Source organism: Nycticebus coucang, chromosome 5 (assembly GCF_027406575.1).
Source record: "Nycticebus coucang isolate mNycCou1 chromosome 5, mNycCou1.pri, whole genome shotgun sequence".
NCBI classification, from domain to species: Eukaryota; Metazoa; Chordata; class Mammalia; order Primates; family Lorisidae; genus Nycticebus; species Nycticebus coucang.
In genome coordinates this window covers 136,677,591-136,703,248 of record NC_069784.1, presented here as the reverse complement: position 1 = coordinate 136,703,248, position 25,658 = coordinate 136,677,591, and the positions used below count along the sequence as shown (strand labels likewise).

The window sequence follows — 25,658 nt, the reverse complement described above, 5'->3', positions numbered from 1 at the left end:
TGGGAATCATTCAGGTTGAGCTCAGAAATCTCAGAAATCAGGATGGTTAAGCTTCTCAGGTGATAACCAATTTGTAACTGGCAAACCACAACTTTAAATGTTTCCAGTCAATTCCTAATGTGTTTCACGAATAAGTTTCAGAACTGCTGTGATTCTGACCCTCAACACTGGGCAGGTGGGAAGGAGAGCATCAGGCAGGGCCTGAGTTGTCAGAACTCCCAAGCCTTCTCAGGCCACAGGAGGGGCTGAATAGGTATGTTCAAGTATTGCAGTTGGCAATAAAAATCAGACCTTCACTGGAGTCTTCAGATTCCTAAGATTTCAGACCCAGTAATTCTAGTTCAGAAATTATGTTTCAAGGAAATTCTTTAAAAATTCAGAGGAAACTTTTTAATACAAAGATATACATTTCAAAATTACCGAAATAACGTAACAGCCAAAAACTGAAAGCAACCTTGGTGAAAAAGAATAAGTAAATTATGTCATATTCAGAGGATAGAATTTTATGAAATCTTTTAAATGCTTATGTGTTTGCAATAACTTGTAAAATATTAGCATATTAGGAGGAATCCACATAGTTTCATTTAAAGAATTATATACACAATGCAAACTACACACACACACACACATTCATATATATTCCAGGTATATACACTCTCCCTGTATATTCTATAAAAAATGCAATTGAAATAATTTTAAACATGTATATAATGAATAGAATCTACAACATAGTTATTTTTGGCAAATAAAGCAGAAAATAAGGATTGAAAGCAAACGACTAGAAATCCTGGTCCGTCTCATCTGTTTTCACACACTCCCCGAGGCTTTTCTTATCTGTTATATTTCAACAAAAACAGTTCCCTTCGGGAAGCCTCCCCAGACCTAGACCCTTTCAGGTCATCCAGCTCTGTGCTCTCATCACATTACATGTTTCCTCTCTGCCAGCTTATAACAACAGCAGCTATTTTGCTCCATCATAAAATGAACTAAAAACCAGAGCTAAAAAATATACACAATCTACACATTCCTGTGGGTACTGTGAATTCTATCTCTGCATCAAATAGGATCATCAAAAGCCTGGATACAAGCACTTCATTAATTTAATTTCATTCAAAATCCAATTCACCAAGTCACATTTTAATATTATGTACTTGGCCCTCACTGGAATCCTATACGGATGATATGTACTACTGAATTTATTTTAAGAAATAAAAACGTGGATATGGTATGTTGCATGCATTTAAAATGCCACATGATCAATTTCTCTGAGAATTCAGTATAGAGAAAGCTTCAATTCCCTAGAGGGCTTGGTAGGCTTCTTCTTTTGTGATAATGATAAGTGTAGAATGCTTTCCTTTCAGCAACAAGATGCCAAGAAGCTCAGGATTAAGTATGAACATCAATCAATAAATATACTGACCCTCATGAATGGCAAAATTGATTCTACTGTTCTTCAGCCCAGGATTTCTACTTAAATTGTATTTCATTGCTGTTTGTTCTATTTCATTTCTTGTCATTCCCATTTATTGTCAAATTCGAGTGTCTTAATATATCTGTACTTAATTATTAGTCAGTTGAAATTTGTTGGGGTAGACCTTATAAAGAAATACACAAATATGTTTGAGATGAACATTTTTGTTCACAAAGTAAATGCTCTATGATAGGGGTGAAAGTCACTATTGAGAATGGAAAGGAAACTCACGTAGTAGGAAACTATACTTGCAATACAAGTAATTGACAAAAGGTTCATATTATTTACAATAGAAATGAAAAAAGTCCTACAAATTAATAAGCCAAATCAAGCAAAGAGAAAAGCAGGCAAAAATCTTAAAGAGCCACTTCTCTAAAGAGCATATCCAAATGGCCAGCAAATGCCTAAAAAAGTTTTAAACTTCATTAGTGTCAATAAACATCGATATTAAATCCACAAGGAGATGACATATACCCACTAGAATACTTAAGATGTAAAATAAAAAATACTAATTATTACATGGTAGAGCAAATGGCACTCTCATACAGAGCTGGCAAGACTTTAAATCTGAAAAATCATTGAAAAAAATAGCTTCAGGGTCGTTACTGAAGCCAAACATAACTTAGGGCCCAACAATTCCACTTTTAGGCATATGTCCTTGAGTATTAACAGATACATTCTCAAAATGTAGCAAATAGAATTTTCCTAGCAGCACTACTTGTAACAGTCTTAAATTGGAAGTCTCAATACTGGTCAAGAAAGGAATGGATCGAGATGAGCTCCCTCCAAATTAAAAAAAAAAAAAAGAATGAATAAATAATTATGGTATATATGCACATAAAAATACAATGCAGGAGTAAACATGAAGCATTTTAAATAGTATGGTGAGTAATTGTGATATTCACAAACATAATTTTGATGAAAGAAAATAGACACAAAACAATTATATACTTTATGATGCCATATATAGAAGTACAAAAGCAGGTGAAACTAAACTGTTGAGTAAAGTCAGAATAAGCTTAGCTTGGGGGAGTGTTTGGGTAGTGACTAGAAAGGAACTCATAGAGGTTTGGACTACTGTAAAGTTTCTTATTGGGTGCTGGTTGCACCAGTGTATTTGGTTTAATACTCACCAGGGGATTCACTTATAGTATGCACATTTTCTGTATCATAATATGCATTAACCAAAATATTAAAAATTTATCTAGAGAACTACTATAAGAAAAATCTAGAAATCTGGGTTCATTCCTTGCTCTGACATTTAATGTGTATCTCAACAAGAACAAACATTAAATTGCTTGAGATTTATATGTTAAGTGGAAGAAAACAGTCTGCCCTATCTTTTCACAGGACCATCTGGACAAGCCAAATGGAGTAGAGATGAGTAGCCCTATTACATATTAAAGCATTAATATATGATATTAATTATTAATAAAGCTGCTTTAACTAATACACATATAGCACTGCTATATCATTTAAATTAAATAGGAAGTCCTAAGTTTAATAGGAACATATTTAGTACAATTTAGTTTAACTATGTGAAGGGTCATATAACAACTTTCTGGCTATTTGGGGGTAAAAATCAGAATTTCTATCTTACTTCCTAAACCAAAATAATTTAAGATGAAACAAACTTTTACAAGGGAACTAGAGAAAGAAAAGACTAATTTTTTTGTCCATAATCTTACACGGGAGAAAGGTTTTCTAAGCCAAACCACTTTAACTTTTCACAATGAATATGTATAACTGTTATAATAAGCTAATAAAAATATTGCATAAAACATTTGTAAATTATTCTTATTCCTAGCTTTAATATTTATATCATTAGCATTTTCTTTGAAGCTGCTAACTCAAAGATGATTGTCTAAATAGTATAAAATATAGTCATTCATTAATTCACGTGACCAATATAAATAGCAGATACTACATGCCAGAAATGTTTCCTGAACTGGGGATGCAATAGTGAGTGAAATAATAATATTGCCTTCACCAGTTTACTCTCTAGTGGAAAACAATGTAGAATCAACTAAATTAATACTAGATGGAAAAATGTAGAAGAGGGAAGGGGGATGTGAGTGCTGGAACAGGAATGGAAGGAATGAGGTAGAGGCTGAAAATTTAAATAGAGCAGTCAGGCAAGGCCACACTAAGTTAATTTCTGAACAAAAATTTGAAGCATCGAGAGCTGGTGTCAAGTAGGGGAAAATACATTTCAGGCAGAAGAAATGGGCACAGCAAAGACACTAGGGCAGCCGTACCCCTGGTGTATTCAAAGAACCAAAGAAGCCAGTGTGGGTGACACAGAAGGAGCAAGGGAGATAGTACTAATAACGTTTATGCCCAGAGAAGCAACAGTAGGCAGATCTCACTGGGATCTGTAAGAACATTAGCTTTTTTTTTTTTTTTGCAGTTTTTGGCTGGGGCCAGGTTTGAACCTGCCACCTCTGGTATATGGGACCAGCGGCCTACTCCTTTGAGCCACAGGCGCCACCCAGAACATGAGCTTTTAACTCTGAGATGGGAACCAGCTTGTAAGAACATCAGCACTTTCACTCTGCACGAGATGGGTTTCAGGTGACCTAGGCTCCTAAATTAGGGAGAGTAATTAAAACAATTCCAACCAGAGACAAATAACAATTATAGCAATAAGAAAGTGAGAGAACTGAAGAACTGCTTGCTTCATGTACAAATATTTACTAAGTACATTATTAGGCTCTGGTTAGGATTAAAAAATGACTTGGATGCAGATCCTGCCATCACAGAGAATTTAAATAAGGAGATAAAACATGAGTAGAAATAACCACAATAAAATGTAGAGAACAATGAATGAAGCAGAATCTTCTATTTTGGGTGACAAGGAGGAAGAATTAGGGAAGTCTTCTTAAAGCAGTTGGCATTTTGACTTTTTTTTTTTTTTTTATTGTTGGGGATTCATTGAGGGTACAATAAGCCAGGTTACACTGATTGCAATTGTTAGGTAAAGTCCCTCTTGCAATCATGTCTTGCCCCCATAAAGTGTGACACACACCAAGGCCCTTGACAACCAAACTCTGTCTCTTGTTGACTGCTAAGTCCTCAGTGTTTAAACCAGGCGTGGCATGTAGTCAGTGAGCAGTAAATATTTGTTACCTAATAGTAGAACGAATTTGCAGATATGTAGAAAGAAGGGCTTTTGAGCAAAGTGAACACAATAAATAAAACAATAAAAATAAAGAATTACAGTTTATTTTCTGGATTTATATTGGTTGATGCAAATGAGAATACAGGGAAATAAAATTAAAAACAGAACAGTGTTAGACTCCTTTATAAGACTTTCCTGGCCCTGTGGAAGGACCATTATTGTTCTAAATGAATTGGGAGGTCCAAAAGCTTTGAGTAGAGATATGAGTAGAACTTTTTACTGGAAAGATTAGGTATAATAGTGTTGATAACTGACTGAGCAACTCAACCAGTTGGTGGATAGAATCCAAAAAATAATGCGGATGATGCTGAACCGTAGACAAAAGGTGATGAGGACCTCTAATTGTCATTTTGTTCTTTCATCAGTAGTACTTCCACTATACTGAATAAGTATTTGTAAGCCTTACCATAGATATGTATTTTTTTTTGTACTGTAATTACTTACTCGTCTTTCTCCTTTCCTTCACAAACAATATAGCATAGTTAGCACTGGTGATAGACATTCCTAATCATTCCCCCAATATCTTTTCTTCCTTTCACTACAGTAATAAAGTGCTATAAGTCAGAGCTGGTCACAGAGATACTCGTTAGAGATTATACTTCCCAGCCACTTTCACAACTAGATGTGGCCATAATACTAAATTACGGCAGTATATTTGAACAGAATTTCTGGGATGTGCCCTCACAATGAAGCATTTTGCCTTCCCGTTTCTTCTTGCCTCGATTTTGCAGTTCGCCCTTTACACATTTTTATTCTCCCTTGGGCTAAAGTAGGTGTTGGAGAAGATTCCCTCTTGGAACTGTTTTTAGCTTTCTTAGCCATTTTCCTGGTAAGACAAGTTTAGGGGCCTAGGAGTTGTTTCAAGGGTCAATCTTTCATAGGCTTTTGTAAAAGGGAAAAATATAGCTGTGTTACTAAATTCTGGCCAGTGAGATTGAGTGAAAGTGGGGTGTAACATCTGGATCATGCCTATAACAGGAAGCTCTTTGCATCCTCTTTGTGCTTTCTTGAGAGCAAGCATTTGATTGTCTGAAGTCTACCTTGACCCGGGCATCAACCTACACAATACACAGCAAGAATCCAGAAGGCTCTCATGACCCTGGTCTGTTTCAATCCCTGGTCTGGGATTGGCTACAAACTTGGACTTTTATATGTGAGAGAAACAATTTCCATCTTAGTTAAGCTATTGCTACTTGGTCTCTGTGAAAGCAGCCAAATAGATACTGATAATTACAACTGTATGTTGAAGGAACATATGATTGTAATATATAAAATACTGAATATAGGTAAAGCACAGGTTGAATATCCCTTATGTGAAATGCTTGGGGTGAAAAATGTTTCAGATTTCTGATGTTTTTCAAATTTTAGAATACTGTACTCTCTTGGTCTCTATGGGGGGTTGGTTCCAAGATCCCTTGTGGATATCAAAAATCCTCCGATGCTCAAGTCCTTTATATAAAGTGGCATATTATTTATATACTATCTACATATAACGTAAATACTTCCATGAATTTTAAATAACTTCCAGATTACTTATAATATCCAATAAAATGTAAATGTTATGTAAATACTTGTATTGTTTAGGGAATAATGACCTGAAAAAAAAGTCCATGCATGTTCAGTACAGATGCAATATTTTACATATATTTTTGATCTACGCTTGGCTGAATACACAGATGCTGATTTCATGTATAAAGAGGGCTGACTGTATTTGCATTACATTTACTGGCTGAGCATCCAAATCTGAAATCCAGAATGTACCAAAGAGCATTTGCTCATGATCACTTTTTGATTATGCTGGTGATTAAAAAGTTTCCAATTTTGGAGTATTTCAGATTTCAGAGTTTTGGATTAGAGATACTCAACCTGTAACATTAAAGAATTTTTTCTCCCTTTCCCCTAAATTGTGAGTATAAAACATCTATAGTTTGTTGAGGAAGAAGTTTACAGTACAAAGCCGAAATGTAACTCAACTTCTCTGTCATCATAACTTTGGGTCCATATCTTAACTTGCTTTCTGATAAAGTAGATTAGCACAGAAGGCATGTACTGTCTACCAAAATGAAGACAATACAATACTGGATTACTATTGCTGTTCAGGAGTTCCATCATGCCGCAAACAAGGCTTTTAAATGGAAAATAAACTATGAAGTTTTCAAATTATGTATCTCCTGTTACTCTGTATAGGCAAATATTGTAACAGTATGAATTTGAATATTATTCTTGGATTGCAGGGCTTTTGTGATTGCTTGTTTTCATATAGAATGCAATAAAAATTTCATGGAAACAAAGGAACTACCTACCATTTAAGAATAACATTTGACACTGCGATTTAAAAAAAATTGCTATTTATATTTATCATTATTATAATTTTGCATTCTCATATAGATTATTATTGTTTAAATAAGGATTTCTGCTTGTACAATCTGATCAGAACTATTGATGGTCAAGTTTGTGCCATTTATATCATTATAGCACTTGAAGAACCATCAAGAGTCTCTATATAACTCTTCAGTTATGTATCCCTTAATTTATTGCGTGGAAAAGAGTTAAAATGGTGACTTTCTGGATAGCTAGGATCTGAAAGAGGAACTGAAGGTGAGCCCTAATACTGGAAAAATAGTTGAAGGGGGTGGCTTCTGGAACATGGAATTACAATCAAGAAATATATGTATATCTGCTATATATAAGTATATATAAGCTTATATTAGACTTGTATATAATATACATATAATATATAAGTATAGTAATATAACATATATAAATATATATTATATATATGTATGTATATCCAGAATAGAATATACCTTCAGAAAGAGATGGGGATATTTTACTTTACTATACTGAAAAGTCTACATTACTGAAGACAAAAATGGTGAAATGTAAATATTGTTTCTAGTACCACTGACATTATTTTGTATAAATACTATTGTCTTTCTTTTTATCAGTATTTTATTATTGCCGTTGCTGTTGTTGTTTTTCCTTGTTGAAGGAAGGAATGGAAGGATGGATTAATAATGTTTACATTTAAGAATTACAATTACCACTAAACAAAGTGAAAAAACATGATACATCCTGCTTTGAGGATCCCAGTCGAGAGAGAGATTTTGCCACCAATAAACTTTTTTCTTTTAAATAGGAAAAGAGAAGATTATTTATCTCAAATAAGTTGTTTGTATAGAAGCCACATCATGATCAATGGTTTTGTTTTTTAGTCTTGTTGGCATATTTATTGTATTTGGCAGTATGAAAAGACCTGATTTTGCAGAAATATAACTTTAGGTGGAAGGCTATGTTACAGAATTAACATAAGAATGTATGAAAAATAGTTCAGAAAAAAAGAAAAAATTGATTTTTTAAAAAAAACATGTTTGTTATGTTAAACTATAACACTGAAAAAAATCACCAAAATCATAAATATTGTGTATAAGAAAAACTAAGTGATTAACTTGAAGGCTGTGGTATTCTATATTGCTGATTAATGAGACATCTTGACTCACATGAGAACCTATTTATGTGAAATCCCATAGAAAGGAACTGCAGTTATAATAAGCCGAACTTTTAGTCTATTTCCAAGAAACTTAACTACTGTAAATCATCTAACACACATTCCAACAAGGAAGATATCATTTTGTGTAGCAACATGGGACTCTGGTTTAGCAGTCTAAAAGTAATCTGTTTCATTTTCGTATTTTAAGGATGTGATTTAGGAATAAGGTACTAGGTTTGCAACAGATAAGTAAAAGAAATATGACAATGGAAAACATCACCATTCATTTAACATAACAAATTGTCATACATTAAGTCAAATCCTCCCATGGTGCAAATTATATAAATTTGGAGCCTGCATTCATTATTGAATGTCTCATTCCCAGACAGGTGCTTACTCAGTAGCAAAATCAGGTTTAGCATACCAAATTTAAACCTATTAAACAAATAGGAAGCTTTTAAAAAATCTTGCATGTAGCTAAAACATTTGTGTGCATTTTAAATCATTTTTTCCCCTAACGGTATTTGCTACCACAAATACTATAAAGGAATTTTATTAATAGGTAGAGATACTTGAACGAAAGCTTGGACCGTTTAGAACATATTTAAAAGGCCTAACTGGAAGTAATCTCTTTCAGTACAACAGGTTGATAGAAAGAGACTGAATGTTGTTAGAGTAAATGCTAGGATATCCTAAAATGGTCTGGGTTGAATAAATGGAATTTCTTATGGAAGATTATTTAATGAGTGTATGTTCCCAGTTGTGTATCAGCTCACGTTAAATTTTGCAAGGGTTTATCATTTCCAAGAATTTGCCTTCTATACGGCCCTTTGTTGAGTGGAGCTAGTTTAGGAACCAATAAGGGGCTATTTTTCCTTCGTGTAAAATAGCTTAAGAGTAATTTTGCATAGTCCAGAAACTATAAGCTATTAGAAAGATGCTCATAGATGGGCATAGTACATCACTTGCCAAAGATTGTAACAACCTAGCCTAATCCTCACACCTTGTTGGGCACCATCTGCGAGTGGCTGAGTAATAACCATTTTTGGCAAAGCCCACCTAGGACATGGCCTCAGAATCTGTCCTAAGGGTGGTCAACCTCTATAATATAGTGTCCTCTGATTCGGAGCGAGTGCATTCAGTTCAGGAAGATCACTTACGACTGAGTTTTTCATCATGGCTTTGACTGTGAAGCCGTCAGAAACCAGGGAGTGAGGCTGGTGCACCGGGAGCGGCTGTTGTGCCAGCAGCTTGGTCCTCTTCGGCATCTTGTCTGGGCATTTGTTTAAGCTTAGGGTTTCTTTTTCTGCCACCATCTTCCTAGAAAATGTCTTGTTCTCATAAAAAGTGTGGTAAAAGAATCAGTGGGTTTTACGGATGTGAACAGGAGGTCAGGAAAAAATGTAAAGAAGTCGCGTTAATGGTAGCAATTCAACAACCCCTCGTAGCGCCCAGGTTGATCCAGATGTTTGGCAGCTCCTAGGTGAAGGGAGTTTAGGAGAGGGGAGGGGCAGGAAGAGGGCAGGACCGTGGCTAGAGCTACTACAAGCTTCCAAAGGCAACCCTCCCGGTTGCTAAGCGACTCGTCAACACTGCAGGCGAATAGCCCCTCCTCCCCGTGACGTATGTTTCCTGGGCCTTAAGCCGGAAAGGGCACTGTGAGGTGAAACTACGCATTAAAACTACGACTCCCAGCAGGCCTTGGGCCACTCACGGGCTGCGCGTGCGCATTCTTAGATCCCAGCGCGGGGGCGGAGAGTCTTGGCCAATTTAACTCCGGAGCGCCACTGGTGGGTTAGGCGCGGGCGGGTGACCGTGCGCGCTTAGGTCCCTTCCTTCCCGGCTGCCTCCACCTGCCCAGTGACCATGATAGGTACGTGGGTGACTGCCAGGTACATCCTCTCTGCGCCGCCCCGCGCCTGGGTGTGGCGCAGCGCGGTGCCTCGGCCCACCGGGACCCCTGGGGGCCGGCCTGTGCCAACTGTCAGTGACAGGGCTAAAGTGACGGCGCTGTCCTCAGCCCGCGCCGCCGGGCTCCGCTCTTTGGCGGGCACGGGCCTAGCGCCGCCGGCATGATTGTGGGTCCAGGAGAAGTGTGTGTGTTTTAAGCTCCCGCTGGTTCGATAGTGCTCCCACAGAAGACAGCTTCGCCGGGAGCATTACCGTGCGCCGCTGCGCCCCCCGGGGGCCGGGCGGGGTCCCGCAAGCCCCGAAGCCTCCCTCCCACCCTGTGCTGCGGACCCGACTCGGGTCCGTCTAAGCTCTCGCCTCAACTTCACCGCGGCCTCTTCCTTAGGGCGGCCTGGCCGGCTGTGTTTATTTATTTTACTTTTCTTCCTTCCTTCCATTTTTTTTCCTTTTTCTTTTCTCTTTCCTTTTCTTTTTTCTTTCTTTCTTTTCTTTTCTTTTTTTTTTTTTTTTTGAGACAAGTGTCTCATTCTGTCGTCCTGGGTAGAGTGCCGTGGCGTCATAGCTCACTGCAACCTCAAACTCGTGGGCTCAAGCGATCCTCTTGCCTCAGCCTCCCAAGTAGCTGGGACTACAGGCTCTCACCACAGTGCTCGGCTAGTTTTTCTATTTTTAGTAGAGACGATCCTGCTCTTGTTTGCTGGTCTTGATTGAGCTCAAGGGATACACCCACCTCGTCCTCCCAGAGTGTGCGATTACAGGAGTGAGCCCCTGGGACTGCGACCAAGCTTGGCTGTCTTTTAGTTTAGGACAGATTGGAATACACTATCTGTAGGACTCTTTGAGGAAACCCTGGCAAAGGTGGTGACTGTTGGGATTAAAAGCAATTTCAACAGATGGATTTGAACTTCTTGCTCCCTCAGATTTTTTCCTTTTTAATCACTCATTGAAAGTCTGAGATGAAAGAATAATTAAGAGTTAAATAATAGTGAAGAGTAAATCATCTACTTTTGCAAATTTAATTCACGATTCTTTTTAAAAAATACAAAATTGCACCTAGGCAATTTTGGAAGTGGCTATTAGAATTGATTGTAAGCACTGTAAAGTATAGGATTAGCAAAAATCCTCTCCTTGGGTTGTTAAGCCAAAAGTTACTTTAGGGGTTATCCCTGACAATTAATGGAAATGTACAGTATATTTAGAAAACCTTACTATTTGGAGGTTTTATTATTGCAGAGATTTGCTCCACATTACATATTGAATGTGAGTTTAGCGATTATTCCTGACAAAACACTTTTGATTGCAACTAGTACATGTGAACTCAGATGTGTTCTGTCTAGAAGATGAGAGGTGGATTTATAAAATATGTAAGTTTTATGCACTGAAGACACTTCATAAATCTGTTTTTTTTTTTTCTTTTTGTTACTGGCCAGGGCTGAGTTTGAACCCGCCACCTCTGGCATATGGGACTGGCACCCTACTCCTTGAACCACAGGCACCGCCCTATAAATCTGTTTTTATTTATGAATTAATGTTAAAATGTAAAACCTGGTACCTATTGCTGGGAGAATCATGCCAGTTAACTGCCATTGTCTTTAAAGCAGTGGTTAAAATTCAAGGCTGTTGTCCAGTTTTTCTTACTTTTCTAGCACTGTATAGATGATTTGAAAATTACCCAAGTAAGAACAAAATTACAGATTTTTATGAATCTTACTGAACTTTTTGTACATGACAGTCACATAAGATTCACTTGTAAACACAAATCTGAATCGAATCAAAGAACCAAAGAGAAGATATTTTTCAAAATCTATGCTGTCAGTATTTTACAGGAAAAAGTCTATTTTAAATACAACTAAACACATTTTATTTTGATTTAATCTAGGGCATGGATAATTTTAAGAGAAACTAATTTATTGTAAAGCTATATAAAGACAAGAAGCTAAGATCTAAAAGTCATTACTTAGTTATAAATTATTATCTAGTAAAGGATTAACTTTATTAAGATGAAATAGGTTTAGACAGTTCTGTTTAGTTTTATCTGGGAATCTTCTAAGAAGGAAGAAGTCTGATCTTTGGATTTAATAGTTATCAGTTACTGGTAATGACATGGAGAATATAAAGTGAGTTTTAAGAATTATTCTCTCTTTTACTCCAGCTCTTGTTTTACATAGAGCAAGTAAATGTGCATTACAACATAAATGATTAAATCCATGCCCTCTTTCCTCAAGAAAAGTACCTTACATATAATAACCATGAGGGTAATGAACAATAATTTTTTTTATTCAACTAATTACATTGTCTAATTATGTTGATAGACACATTACAATAAAAACCCTGACGAGCACTTTTGAACTAGGGCATGTGTGGTGAACTGTGCTAAGGTAGGTTAAAGTAAAGGCAACTGAAGGAAAGCCCTGGAATGCTGAAATTTGTGTTTTTTGACTAAACCTCAGAGCCAGAAAAGGTATTATACTCTTCATCCAGTGATCAGTTGGAGATCACAGTATGCATAAATGTGTATTATTTGTTTCTGTTAAAGAGTGCTATTCAGAGCTTACCTTTTTCATGCCTGTGCTCTCTCTAGTTGCTACACCCTCCATAATGGAAATAATACTCCTCCACTTTATTCAAATCCTGGCTTACTTTGAGGAGAAACAAAAAGATGAGTGTCCTGGTAGAATGGGAGTAAAGGGAGCTGTTAGCTTACTACCAGTAAAATTATTAGACTCAGCCATCCTTCAGAGAATTTATATTATCTTCCTTTTACTTTCTCAAAACCAAGGATTCCCTTCATGGCATGGATACCATTTCAAAAGTATTTACATTTCCCACTCAGATTATGATTGATATACTTGACCCAGGCAGCTACCAAGACATAATTTAATTGGAGTCAGTGAAAAATTTATGTCTTTATGAGTAATGTGGAGAAGGACTTTAATATAAAGTAGAATAGAAAAGTTTAAGAAAATTTAAGTTAAAAAATGTAATTTTTGGCACCTCTATTAAAATATTTCACTTTTTTTTTAAAAAAAGCAATTCTTTGTGTTCAGAATCAAATTTTAGTGGTAATATTGATATGTTCTAAATGTTCTATAGAATTGAATTTGGGTATTTTAGTATTATTGTATGTTAAAATGTATGAATATACATACAATAATGTCAGTATTCAAATTCAATGGCGTATAGTTTTAAAAGACTTGATTGATTAATAAAAACAGTAATTAGAACAGAGTCTCTTTTATTTAACTTAGTATCTCTTAGACAAGTGATCCCCATCTTTTTGGTACCAGATACCAGTTTCATGGAAGACAATTTTTCCATGGATGGGAGTAAGGCTGAGATGGGGTGGGGTGGGGTGGGAATGGTTTCAGGATGATTCAAACACATTACATTTCCACTTCAGATCATCAGGCATTAGAGTCTCATAAAGATCATGCAACCTAGATCCCTTGCCTGCACAGTTTACAGTAGGGTTTGCACTCCTATGAGAATCTGATGCCACTGCTTATCTGACAGGAGGCAGATGGAAATGGTAATGTGAGCGATAGGGAGTGGCTGTAAATAAAGATGAAGCTTCACTCTCTTGCCTGCCACTCACCTGCTGTGTGGCCCAGTTCCTAACAGGCCACGAGACCAGTACTGGTACACGGCCTGGGGTTGGGAACAGCAGTCTTAGAGAATTTACGTATCTGCATGTGCTGATCTACCCTACAGTAATTTATAGAATATAGAAATTATGTAGATACTTCTCAATAAATAAACTTCAGTAGGTTTATAGACAATTGCTATCATCAAGAGTGTTTGTGTCTCCTTTTACTTGCATGTGTAAGCATATATGTAAAGTAAAATTCTTATTTTGATTTCTTGGTGGATTTTCTTTTTTTTTTTTTTTTTTTGTAGAGACAGAGTCTCACTTTATGGCCCTCGGTAGAGTGCCGTGGCATCACACAGCTCACAGCAACCTCCAACTCCTGGGCTTAAGCGATTCTCTTGCCTCAGCCTCCCGAGTAGCTGGGACTACAGGCGCCCGCCATCTTGGTGGATTTTCTAATAAGAAACTTCATTGATTTTGAATTTTGCTAGGAATTCTAATTGTTCTAAAGTAAATTGCCCTATGTCACACTCCTATCTGAAGCCTTTTCTATTACAATATGGCGGCAAAGAGCTGTTCTGCCCCTCTGTACTAAAAATTAATAAAAGACATCCTTCCCAAATTTACTCAACTTTCACGAGCAGAACACCTGCTGGATTTTCCCCTCCTCCATCTCACTCCCATCCTAGGTTTAGTTCCTTCCAGTGCATAAGCTGCACAGCTTCACTGGGTGGCCCAGCCCTCTCTGACAGTATGTATAACAGTGCCCATTTCCCCATGTGCATGATCAAAGAGTTTTATTTTTGCCTTTTTGGTAGATGAAAGCAGTATACTTTAATTTTTAAAATAAAATTATGGAGAAACAAAACCTCTCCCTTCTCAGTCTGTAATGCTTTAGTTGCACAAAAGGAGATGCAGTGAATGATCACCTACCGCGTGCCCAGTACCGCTCTAGGTGCCAGGGATATGAGTGTATAAAATTGCCTTGCCATTTACTGTTTGTCCATAAATCTACATATTTGTTTTAAAGCTTGTCATGCAATAATTTTTAAAGTCTCAGAATGTATATTTCTAGTTGAAAATTCTGTGTACTGCTCTTTGCCCTGCCATTTTAATAACTAGATGAAAATAACTCTCTATGTATCCCAAAGCTTCTGTTTATGATAAGGAATACTTGTGTCAAAAATAGGTTCTACTAAACTTTTGCATAGAGGATTTTATGTAATTACATGCAGTCCTAAGCCTCTAAAATGATGACCTTATGCCCTTTACAATTTTGGCTCTACATCTGAGGATTTTTTTGAAGTATTCATTTTTTTGAAACCTCATAGCTTCATTGCTTGAAAACGATACAATGAACATACTTTGTATTAAGGTATGCAAATCTATTCCTACCATCCAAAGCTTTTTTGAAAAGTGCAAAAAAGGGGGAAAAAAGTTATCCTTGGTCTGAAATGCTTCATATTCATGAAAGTAGTTTCAATGCAAAATATTTTATTCTGTTACCTTTTAGTTCTTTGATCAATGAAAATTGTTTCTTACCTGCTGTTTCTTCAGCCTTTAATTGTAGCCCAGTGCTTATTCAATGTTTCTGTTTTAATTTGCATTTAATGAGCTTATTTTAAATGCTTCTTTGTAGCATTCTGAATGGTTTCTTTCTCCAATTTTGTAATATTAAACAAGGGGTTTGTGTGGTTGTTGGCTGCTTTGTGCTGCAGCTCACCTCCATCGCTCTTTATTTCATCCTATAGGAGAGGATTTTGGTTAAAAGAAATTGTAGTAATAGGGCTGTTTCCCCCAATACTGTTTTCTAATTATGTAGACTCCACCAGATTCATTCAAAGATCTATTTTTCACTGAATAGAAAACTTTCTTCCTTAAATTAAAAGGCATTTCAGTTTACAATAATGATCGCAGTGTCATTTCTTTATGGTACTTTATTGCAGTGGTTCTCAACCTTCCTAATGCTGCGACCGTTTGATACAGTTCCTCATATTGTGGTGACCCCCAACCATAAAATTATTTTCGTTGCTACTTCATAACTGTAACTTTGTTACTGTTATGAATCGTAATGTAAATATCTGACATGCAGGAGACCCCCAAAGGGGTTGCGACCCACAGGTTGAGAACTGCTGCTTTATTGGGTGGTGCTGGATAGGGATGGGTCTAGATTGGCAGCGCATGTGACATAGTGCCTGTAAGGATGGGACATAGAAATGTCCATTTCTTCCCAAAGAGTTTGGATGTAGTTGTACTGATAATGTATATACTTGAGGTACAATTCCACTGTTTTCTGCAGAAGGAGAAAAACAAATTAGAAAGATGTATGTGCATGTCAACACACACATACACACCTACAACACAGCATTACTTTTCGTGTCTTCTTTTGTTCACTTAATTCTCTCAGATTTGCCATTTCTTTCCAGTGTACTTCTGGAAATTATTGTTCATCCTTTCAAGACCCATTTAAAATTAAGATCCATGACCCCAACTTTCTATAAATTTTTCCTTGTCGCTTCTCACCTACTTCTTATTCTGAAGCAATTAGCACCTCTTATAGAGTCAGCCGAGATTTTAGCAACTACTGTTTGTCAGGTCCTTGCTCATAGTCTAGAAGGCATACAGAAAAGGATTTGCAAACCTGACTGATGGGTATCATGATAAAGGTGTGTTTATACAGGAAGCACTGCAGATCACAGCCTGATACATCCAACTGTTTCCCTGTGGAGCCATTTGAGTTGATATGTAGGCTTTAACTAGGTGAAGGCAGCCTTCTAGACTGAAGGAGAGGTGTGCAGAAGCTTGAAGCCGAGAGGAAAGAATGGGATGAAGGGCATCTGGTGAGGCTGGAGGAGTAGGTGGCACAAGGCTGGAAGGGCACATGTATAAGCAGTGTTAAGAGGGTGGGTTTAAATTTGGTGGTAGGCAGGAATCACTGAACCATTATCTACAGAAGAGCTATATAAACTGGTTGTATTTAGAAAGATGTCTGTGACAATAATGAAAGGTTGCAGTATAGTTCCACTAGTACCAAGGAGTCCAGAGAAAGTGTTAGTAGCTTCTATTAGTAGAGGACAGTCTTCCACTGAGAATGACAGGGTGGTTGTGGAGTAGGAGATGGCTTTTCTCAGGGAGGCAATGTTGATTTGATATGTCATTAAATTATCTCTGGTCAAGGGCCGTGTTTTTAAAGAAATTCTTAATTTTGTGAAATGTAATAATATCTCTCATTGACAGGTATGTTTTCATGTTACTGAAGCTTTAAATATATTTGTGTTCCAGAAATAATCTGTATCCCTTTTTTTGATATGTGCACATGTCACTTGGGCTTCTATTTATAGTTTCTTCTCTGTATGGGGAGAAAAGTGTTGGTAAATCCTGGGCTACTGTGCCACCCAGAATAGTGCAGAGCAGAGTTTCTTCCTCTAAGACACTGGTGTAACTTATATGCCTGGCCATATAACGAGACTATCCTCAGACAGATTTTTATATTTTTAAGACTATTGATGTATGTATTCTTGGTTATTTATCCAACTTACCTTTATTGTAGAACTTGAACAAAGACCCTTATGAAGGTTAACATTAGAGCCCTCAACATTAAAGAAGAGAGAAATCTATGCTCAATATGTATATATTATAGCAACCTCACCCATTCTGCACACCTGTACCTCTACCCTCATCAAATGAAGGAAAAAATAGTGATTAGGGAACTAATATTAGTGTTCAAATTAAGATATTTTATTATTTATTTATAAATTTGATGACTATACTAGCCATTTGTACTGCTGAACATTTTTGGAGTTTCAGTGCATGTGTAAGTCGACTTGAGATGAAGCTCTCTGCTTGGTAATTTTTAAAGCTGGTTGTATCTGCGAGTAAATCCACTTTTCAGATCACGGAAAGCTAGGGAACATATCTGAAACTTGCTTTGTGTTAATAAAATAGACAAATAGGACTAGACATTTGTAATAGTTCTGTTTCTAAGGTGAATCTTTGGTTTTAACAGCCACCTGGGCACCTTTCCTTTCCCTCATTTTTTTTTTTTAACTTCATTCTTTGATTTTCTCAGAAGGTGCAATTTTAACATTTCATTCTTTAGCTCCCATGAGCAACTGTATCTGAACCATCACTAGGTGGGCTCTTTCCTTACTTGCTGCTGGAGTTGCAACAGAGTTCAGCTATTGTTTCTAAGGGTGTTGATAGAAATGGCATGGATAAACAAACCAGGCTATACCATGGCTCCTTTTTTGAGTTATCTGCAATGAAAATATCTGTAGCCCTAGCCTCTGGGGAGTTCAGTCCTGCTTACATTTTCCCATTGAACAAGAGCTTCCTATCATTGGGGAATGGGGCAACATCTAGAGGATGGGCCAACATCTTTGCTGTCTAGAGAATTAAAGATCTGAGAGTAATATTCCATGCTCAGGCTCTTCCCTCTGTTATTGGATGTCCTTTCTCCTAAGAGTCTTTTCTCGCTCTGTGACGAGTCCTCAGGGAGTGAGAGTTACAGAGTTAAGCACAAGAGGCCGTGTTCTGTGAGATGCTGCTGATTTGTGTGCTGACCATGGACAAATCACCAAGTTTGGATAATTATGTGTGACAATATCTAAAGATGTCTTTACAGTAAGATGCCAGAATTCATACTGTAAGATGGGAATTGGATGTGTTACTGTGCAGTTTAGACATAATCCTAGGATATAATCGGAAAGTAATATTTAGTAGAAATAAATATTGGCTTGTCACTCTTGCTCATTTAGATACCAATGAAAAGTCCACTCAGTGGTAGGTCAGGGAATTTCTACCTTTATTGTGGTCCTTTCTGGAATTTTCTTTCTTCATTGTTCTTTTTTTTGCCTATGTGAGTGGCATCTGCTGTTTCTCACTCCATACAGTTTCTGGAATGATCATCATAGCTGTTATTGTGTGGCACATAAAAGCGGCAATGATAATAAATGCTACTTAGTAAGACACTATCACATGTTGATGCTGATACAGCTGTGAGACGCTGATATATCAAGGTTATGAAACCTCACCAAGCTGTTTGTACAGTGCTTCCAAAATAAGTACCTGGTGACAAATTTGTGAACCTAATTTTCAGACTTTATATGACAACAGCCATGACAGCCATATCAGAGAAAGAGTTCCAAAATTGCCTGGAAGGGAGGACTAGGCGCTGGTGTCAGTGCACGGCTCCCAAGGAGAGCACTTAGAAGGTGACCGTGGTGATATCCAGCACTTGGGTTATGTAGCACTTTTTCTAGAATATGTTTGCAAACTTAACTGTCAGACCCCATGTGATGCTAAAGTTTCATACTAGGTCAGTATGCTTGCCTTTATTGCTGACAACTTGAGGATATTGCAGAACATTTTAGAACTTTATTTTGTTTTGGTGAGGGGGTGGGAAGTTCTGGAATAACATTTATTGTGGGTTTAACATCTAAGGAAGTTCCAAGTTGGATCAAGTTATGGTTGTCATAATTCTTCATGTACAAATTTGTTAAAAATTCCTTCAGTCTTCTGCAGGCAATGTAATCATTTTATGTCTGATGGAGTACCAGTCATGCAGGTAAAGTCAGGCAGAGAGAGGATGAACCTGCCATTTGAGGTCAGGTGTCCAGAGGTGATGTGATTTTTTTTTTCCAAACAATGATTATTGCAGGGTGATTAATGTTAAATGATCCAAGACTGATAATAGGTGTGAATCTTAGTAATTGAGAAAAGTTAAGAGTTCAGTTACTGTGACTGAAAACTGGATACATTAGGTGCCATTTTCATGTGTAAAAATATCAGGAAGTATAGTCCAAAATTATTCTCGTTGGGTTGTGGGATTTTTTTTTTATTGTGATTTCTGTGTTTTTCAGTACTTCAGCATTAACCATACACTATTTTTGAAATATGAAAAAATATGTTTTAAACAACATTAAAAGTAGGACAGATGCTTCATTGTTGTCATACGTAGTACAGGTAGATCTGGTTATACTTTTGTGACAAGTTATTTCAGATAAGTTTCTACATACTGTATTTCATGTTTTGGACTTAAAATATTATTTTCAGGAAAATAAACATTAGAATTATAATTTTACTTTCAATTTCAGCTTTTTGAAAGTAATGTTCTATGCTCTTGAGACATGGCTCAGTTAGTATAGGAGTTTCTCATTGCTGCTATAAGAAAATACAAGTTTAGAGGCTCAGGACAGTGCAGATTGATTTCCTAAAGTTCTGGAGGCCAGAAGGGGCTAAAGTCAACACATTAGAAGGGCTAGTTCCTTCTAGAAGCTCCAGTGAAGAAGCCTTTCTCTCTTCTACAGGCTGCTGGCTACATGAATCCCATCTCTACTTCCAAGGTCACATTGCCTTTTCCTTTACTGCAGTCAAATCTCCCTCTGCCTTCCTCTTACAAGAGCACTTAACAGTTACATTTAGAAGCCACCAGCATAACCTCTTCATCTACAGATCCTTAGTTAATACATCTGCAGAGCCTCTTTTGCTGTGTCAGGTGGTGTGCTCAGGTTTCAGGGAGCGAGATGTGGAGGAGGTGTTGTGCAGCCCACCAGGGTTCCCCACAGTTAGCAGTAATGCTTGGCCACGTGAATGCACGGTTGTTAAGTGCTATGTTATGACAAGGAATTGATAGATACTACTTGGTTTTTGCCTTTTTTGAGGTCATTTAAAGGTAATGCAGTAATGTTACACAGGAGAAGTTTAATGGGTTAAAAGAGAGAGAGTGTTTGTATATGAGAGAGAAAGAAAGAGAGTGTGTGTGTGTATGAGAGAGAGAGATAGAGAAAATGGACCAGTGGATGAAGCTGGCCAAGGCAGAACTCATTTCTCAAGGCAGTTTTCCCAGGTGGGGCAAGAACGTGTGGATACTCTCCTGGACTGCAATAATGAATTGCAGCTGGGTAATTTGATATACCAGCTTGCTAATTTGTATCCTGCAGAGAAGGGGAAGTTTTGTTATTCTTTTGACAGGAAATATGACTTCACATAACAACAAATGATCAGGCAAAGCAGGAGCAAATAACCATTTCATGTATATTTTGCTTTGTGATTTGAGAGTTCAACAGTGAATGTCAGACACTTAATGCTCCTTTGGAATAGTTTAACATTGTCCTGCCCTTTGTAAATAGTAACTAATCTGGCTTGGTTGAAAATTACACGGAATTATTAAATAAATTCTAGTAAAGTTGAGAAGGACAAAAGAACAAAATCTTATAGCTTAATTTGCTTCAGTGCCTTAAAGATATCAGCATGGAATTTGGTTTTATGAGATAGTTATAACTGAAGCATTTGGAAAATATTACATTACACATTGTTAGTACAGGCAGGAGAAGCTCTATAGAAAATATGGCATAAATTAAGAAAACAGATGCAGAATTTGATTTTTCAAAATAAAAAGTTCATTTTTACTGGAAAAAAGAAGAAAATTAATGTTAAATCCAACAAACATTAACGACCTAAATTACAGTAGCTCTGACAGGCACTGTGCCTGCATAGCTCAAGGAGGAAGTCATAATTTAGTGGAAATGTGTGTGCATGTAAAATAGCTACCTGCAGAAATAGAAGTTATAACGGAAGAGTGTGTGTGTGATAAAGCAGGGCACCCATCACTGGAGGTGATACTTACTTGAACTGCACATTCAGAGCTGAGAGGTTTCCTGAGCAAGCAGATAAAGCAAGTGCATTCCAAACAGAGGGGGTTCTGGCTCTAGCAAGACAGGAGGCTTGTTGGCAGAAGCCGTGTTGAGCAAGGATGAGGAGTTGCTGGGAGTAGCTTGGAGGAGGAAATGACTTGAAGGTGAGATTGGGAGTTTCCAGGACCTCAGTGCAGTTTTCCAGGCTATCTGGAGTGTTCGGGTTTTGCTCTGACTAATGAGAGGCCACTTGGTCTTAATGCTAGGAGTGGGCATGATCAGATTATTTTTAGCAAAATAACCAGCAGCAAGGCCATGTTACATTTTATTCATTTAGTTTTGGCTAATGTAGAAGTTATGGCAATTCTAATCTGGTTTGTCCCTATTTAATAAAAAGCAGTGTGTGTGCAACAAAGATACATTGTGTTTATTGAATTCTAAGGGTCTTTTAGGCAGAGGAAGTAAATTTTAATGCCTGCAGTTAACACCTGCAGTGATCACTGGGCAGGTTAACATAACTTCATGAATCAGGCCGGTTCTGGGGCAGCAGGAAATGGCTATGCGTATGGCTGAAAGTCAGCAGTGAATTCAAATCGAAAATATAAACTTAAATAAAATTGCCAGTAACTGGATTAAACGCCATGAGTATATTATACTGCTTTTCACTTAGGATCTTTTCTTTCTTTCTTTTTTTTTTTGAAACAGATTATCACCTGGTCACCCAGGGTAGAGTGCTGTGGTGTCATAGCTCACAGCAACCTCAAACTCCTGGGCTCGAGTGATTCTCTTGCCTCCGTCTCCCAAGTAGCTGGGACTACAGGCACTCGCCACAGTGCTCAACTATTTTTAGAGACAGTGTCTCAGTCTTTCTTAGGCTGGTCTTGAACTCTTAAACCGAAGCAATCCACCTATCTTGGCCTCCCAGAGTGATAGGATTACAGGCGTGAGCTACAATGCCTGGCCTTTCACTTAGGATCTTTAGGATGTTAGGATAATTAGCTGTATTTTGATATGATCAGAATAAACAAACCTTTCAAAAAGTGTATGTAGTTTAGATGATGATGATCATGATTATTATTATTTTGATAGAATCTCACTCTGTCAGCCTAGGTAGAATTCCATAGCCTCATAGCTCATAGCAACCTCAGACTGCTGGGCTTGAGTAATCCTCTTGCCTCAGCTTGAGTAGCTGAGTTACAGGCATATGCCACTACAGCGGCTAATTTTTCTATTTTTAGTAGATATGGTTCTTACTCTTGCTCAGGCTGGTCTCAAACTCCTGAGCTCAAACAACCCACCTGCCTTGCCTCCCAGAGTGCTGGGATTACAGGCGTGAGCCAGCGGGACACCTGGCCTAGTTTAGATTATTTTGATGGAGTTATTTTCCTGCTAAACTTTAGGAACCTAATCTCATTTCATTTTTTACATTGTATGTTTATTAACTTGCCTTACTCTTGAGGCAAGAAGTGTGCTCATGCTTAGTAAGCACTTGTTGAATGAATGAAAGCTGAATCAAAGGAGAGGAGACCTTTGTCCTTGTCTCTGGTTTGTCTTCTCCAGAGTCCCTAAAAGAATCCAGTTTCTATTGACATTGGCCTGGAGTATGGAGCCTTATTTTATTTATCTCTGTGGCTCCTAACTCCAGCAGAATCCCACTAAATGTTGAGGTGGATGAAATTATTTAATAAATAGGGGAAGTAATTCTATGGCTTGATTTTGATAAATACTAAGTATACTGAAAATGTTTCATATTCTGAGAAGGTAATTAATTTCAGCAGAGAGATTTTGGTTTCTTTCTTTCTTTCTTTTTTTTTTTTTTTAGAGACAGACTCTCACCTTGTCACCCTCGGTAGAGTGCTGTGACATCACAGCTCACAGCAACCTCCAGCTCTTGGACTTAGGCAATTCTCTTACCTCAGTCTCCCGAGTAGCTGGGATGACAGGTGCCCGCCACAACGCCCGGCTATTTTGTTGCAGTTTGTTGGGGCCGGTTTGAACCCGCCACCCTCGGTATATGGGGCCGGTGCCCTACTGTATTTCCTGTGCTAAAATTGGAGCTAGCACGAGGATGCTGATTTTTTTGTTGTTTCCTCCTGTCCTTTACTGTTGTTTCTTCTTATTGCTTCTCTAATGCTTGCCCTTAGAAGGAAGCTATTAAATTGTTTTAAATTCAGAATAAGTTAGGATTTTAAAATGGATGTTCTGTGCTGGAAGGTTAGAGTAGGAATTATATAGACGCCTTGTCTCTTTTCCACCTTTAGCTTTTATCTTTACAACAATGTATTTTTGCTTCATTGGGGCCTATATTTATTCATCTCCCTAATGCAGCTTCTCTCCATTGAATATACTCAGTAGAAACATATGCTCAAAGCTTCAAAGTAATTACAATATCACTAAAAGGTTTATAATCACGTTACTGAAACTAAATGTTAAAAAATTTGATTTTCCTTGATCCAGTCATTTCAATTTAATTCTAGGCTACTGCATGATTGATTGAGGAAACATGACAGGCCAAAGTCAAGGGGTGTTTGTAATGCCTAGCCTTGTAGAGAAAACCTCCAGGCAATTTAATTTGGTAGGAAGTCATTTTAATTATTCTGTGGCTTTTTTTAACATTGGTATAATAGATTTGCTTTCATGCTTTTAGTGTTTGCCCAGCTCTGACGGTGTCATTTAGTCCCATCACCCACCTCCTCCTCAGCCCCAGTTAGACAAAGACCCCATGACATAAAACAAAGAATTGAAGTCTGATTTTTTGTCATAACTATTCTAAAAATAACATTCATATTATTTAAACGATGAGTTTAAACTATAAAGTTTTTGTTGGAAATTGTGTGTACTTAATGCGATATTTGTATGTTTTCAGTAAGCAAGTACACCTCCAGCAGGGCCTCTGCATATTTAAATAACTGGACATACCAGCGGCTTCCCTTATCCAGGAGGCACATAGAGTTAGGAATAAACATATCTACCTTTCCTCACTGCTCACAGAGGGTGGAGAAATGGTCATCCATCAACTCCATGTCTGTGGTTACTCTGAAAACCATTTATGTTTATTTTTAATTATGGAGACACATGAATATAAAATTACTCTCTGAAGCAATGTGAATTTTCTTTATTTTTCCACAGTTTGTTTTAATCATATACATTACAAAGCAGTACATTTAGACTATTTATTGATCACACTTGATATCTACTCGTCTAGAAATCTTGAGCTAATACAGACATATTTTAATAATTTTATTTAATTTTGGCCAGGGCCAGGTTTGAACCCACCACCTCAGGTATATGGGGCCGGCGCCCTACCCCTTTGCACCTAGGCCCCGCCCATATCTTAATAATTATCTTATATAATTCCACTTCTAATGGTTATTTTATCCTCTCTCTCTTCTTAAGTTCTTTTTTTTCCTTCTTTTTTAAAACAGTATAAGTAATAGCTAAAAGATAAATATTTTGTCAAATAATCATACACAAAGCCCTTGGTGACTTTTTATTCTTTTTATTAAATTTCAGAAGGCAAATTTTAAATCTAAAAACTGTACATTGGAAATTAAAATTATGATATTTCTCAACTCCTTTTAGTCTCTCAATCTGGCATACTCTCTCTGCCGTCCCTCCTTTTTGGCAAAGATCCAATTTTACAAATAATTGTCTTCCTACCATTCTTTTGCCTCCATGAGGGTAAGTTTATAGTTTGATTGATTCTACTCTTTGAAATCCAAAGTGTATTGCTCATGGCTAGTAGCACTTCTTACTCACTTTCTTTCCCATCTAGGCCGTATCCCAAATCACCGCTCCCTTCAAATCATATCCCAGTGTCTCATATATTTAGTATTTGTCTTCCCCAGGGTAGTGAATTCGTGGTGATAGTTCTCCTTCAATAGGGGCTTCACTCTGAGGAACTGGAATGGAAGTAAGGAACCCCAGTTTTATGGAGGTCCCATAACCTGGTTTAGGTTTTAGAAGGTACGGAAGTGGTTTTTAAATTCATGTGCTAATAGTTTGCTTTTTCTTACAGTAAATAATCCAGGAAGAGTAGGTATAACTTTAGGGTACCTATATAACCTTATACTTTAACACTGAGTATAGTGTGGTTGTCTGAACTGGGCATTATGTCATATACGTAGGCTCTTCAAGCCAGAGATAAGCATGCTTTATACTGGGTCTGAGATCTGATTTTTACTCTACTCACAACCTAATTAAGTTAGCCTGTTTAAATGTATAATGGATGCTGCATCCAAATGAGACTTGTGGATCAGAGACATTGGATTCATTATTCATGATACAGTAAGTTATATAAGCATCATCATCTTTGTACCAGTTTCCTTTGCCCCTAGATTCTACAGGGGGTGATGTGATATGGCCCAGTGGAGTGCTACACA

At 37.3% G+C, this 25,658-nt stretch overlaps 2 protein-coding genes across 2 annotated transcripts in view; one reads left to right on the top strand and one right to left on the bottom strand.

Annotated features, from left to right (window-relative positions):
- PACRG (parkin coregulated) overlaps positions 1 to 9,722 on the bottom strand; it is a 495,283-nt gene extending 485,561 nt beyond the window's left edge. Inside the window, exon 1 of the mRNA XM_053591298.1 lies at positions 9,303 to 9,722. Coding sequence (XP_053447273.1) covers positions 9,303 to 9,458 — 156 coding nt within the window. The 5' untranslated portion in view covers positions 9,459 to 9,722. The remainder of the gene's footprint in view (positions 1 to 9,302) is intronic.
- A 173-nt stretch (positions 9,723 to 9,895) lies between these two features.
- PRKN (parkin RBR E3 ubiquitin protein ligase) overlaps positions 9,896 to 25,658 on the top strand; it is a 1,304,782-nt gene continuing 1,289,019 nt past the window's right edge. The window contains exon 1 of the mRNA XM_053591297.1: positions 9,896 to 10,015. Coding sequence (XP_053447272.1) covers positions 10,009 to 10,015 — 7 coding nt within the window. The 5' untranslated portion in view covers positions 9,896 to 10,008. The remainder of the gene's footprint in view (positions 10,016 to 25,658) is intronic.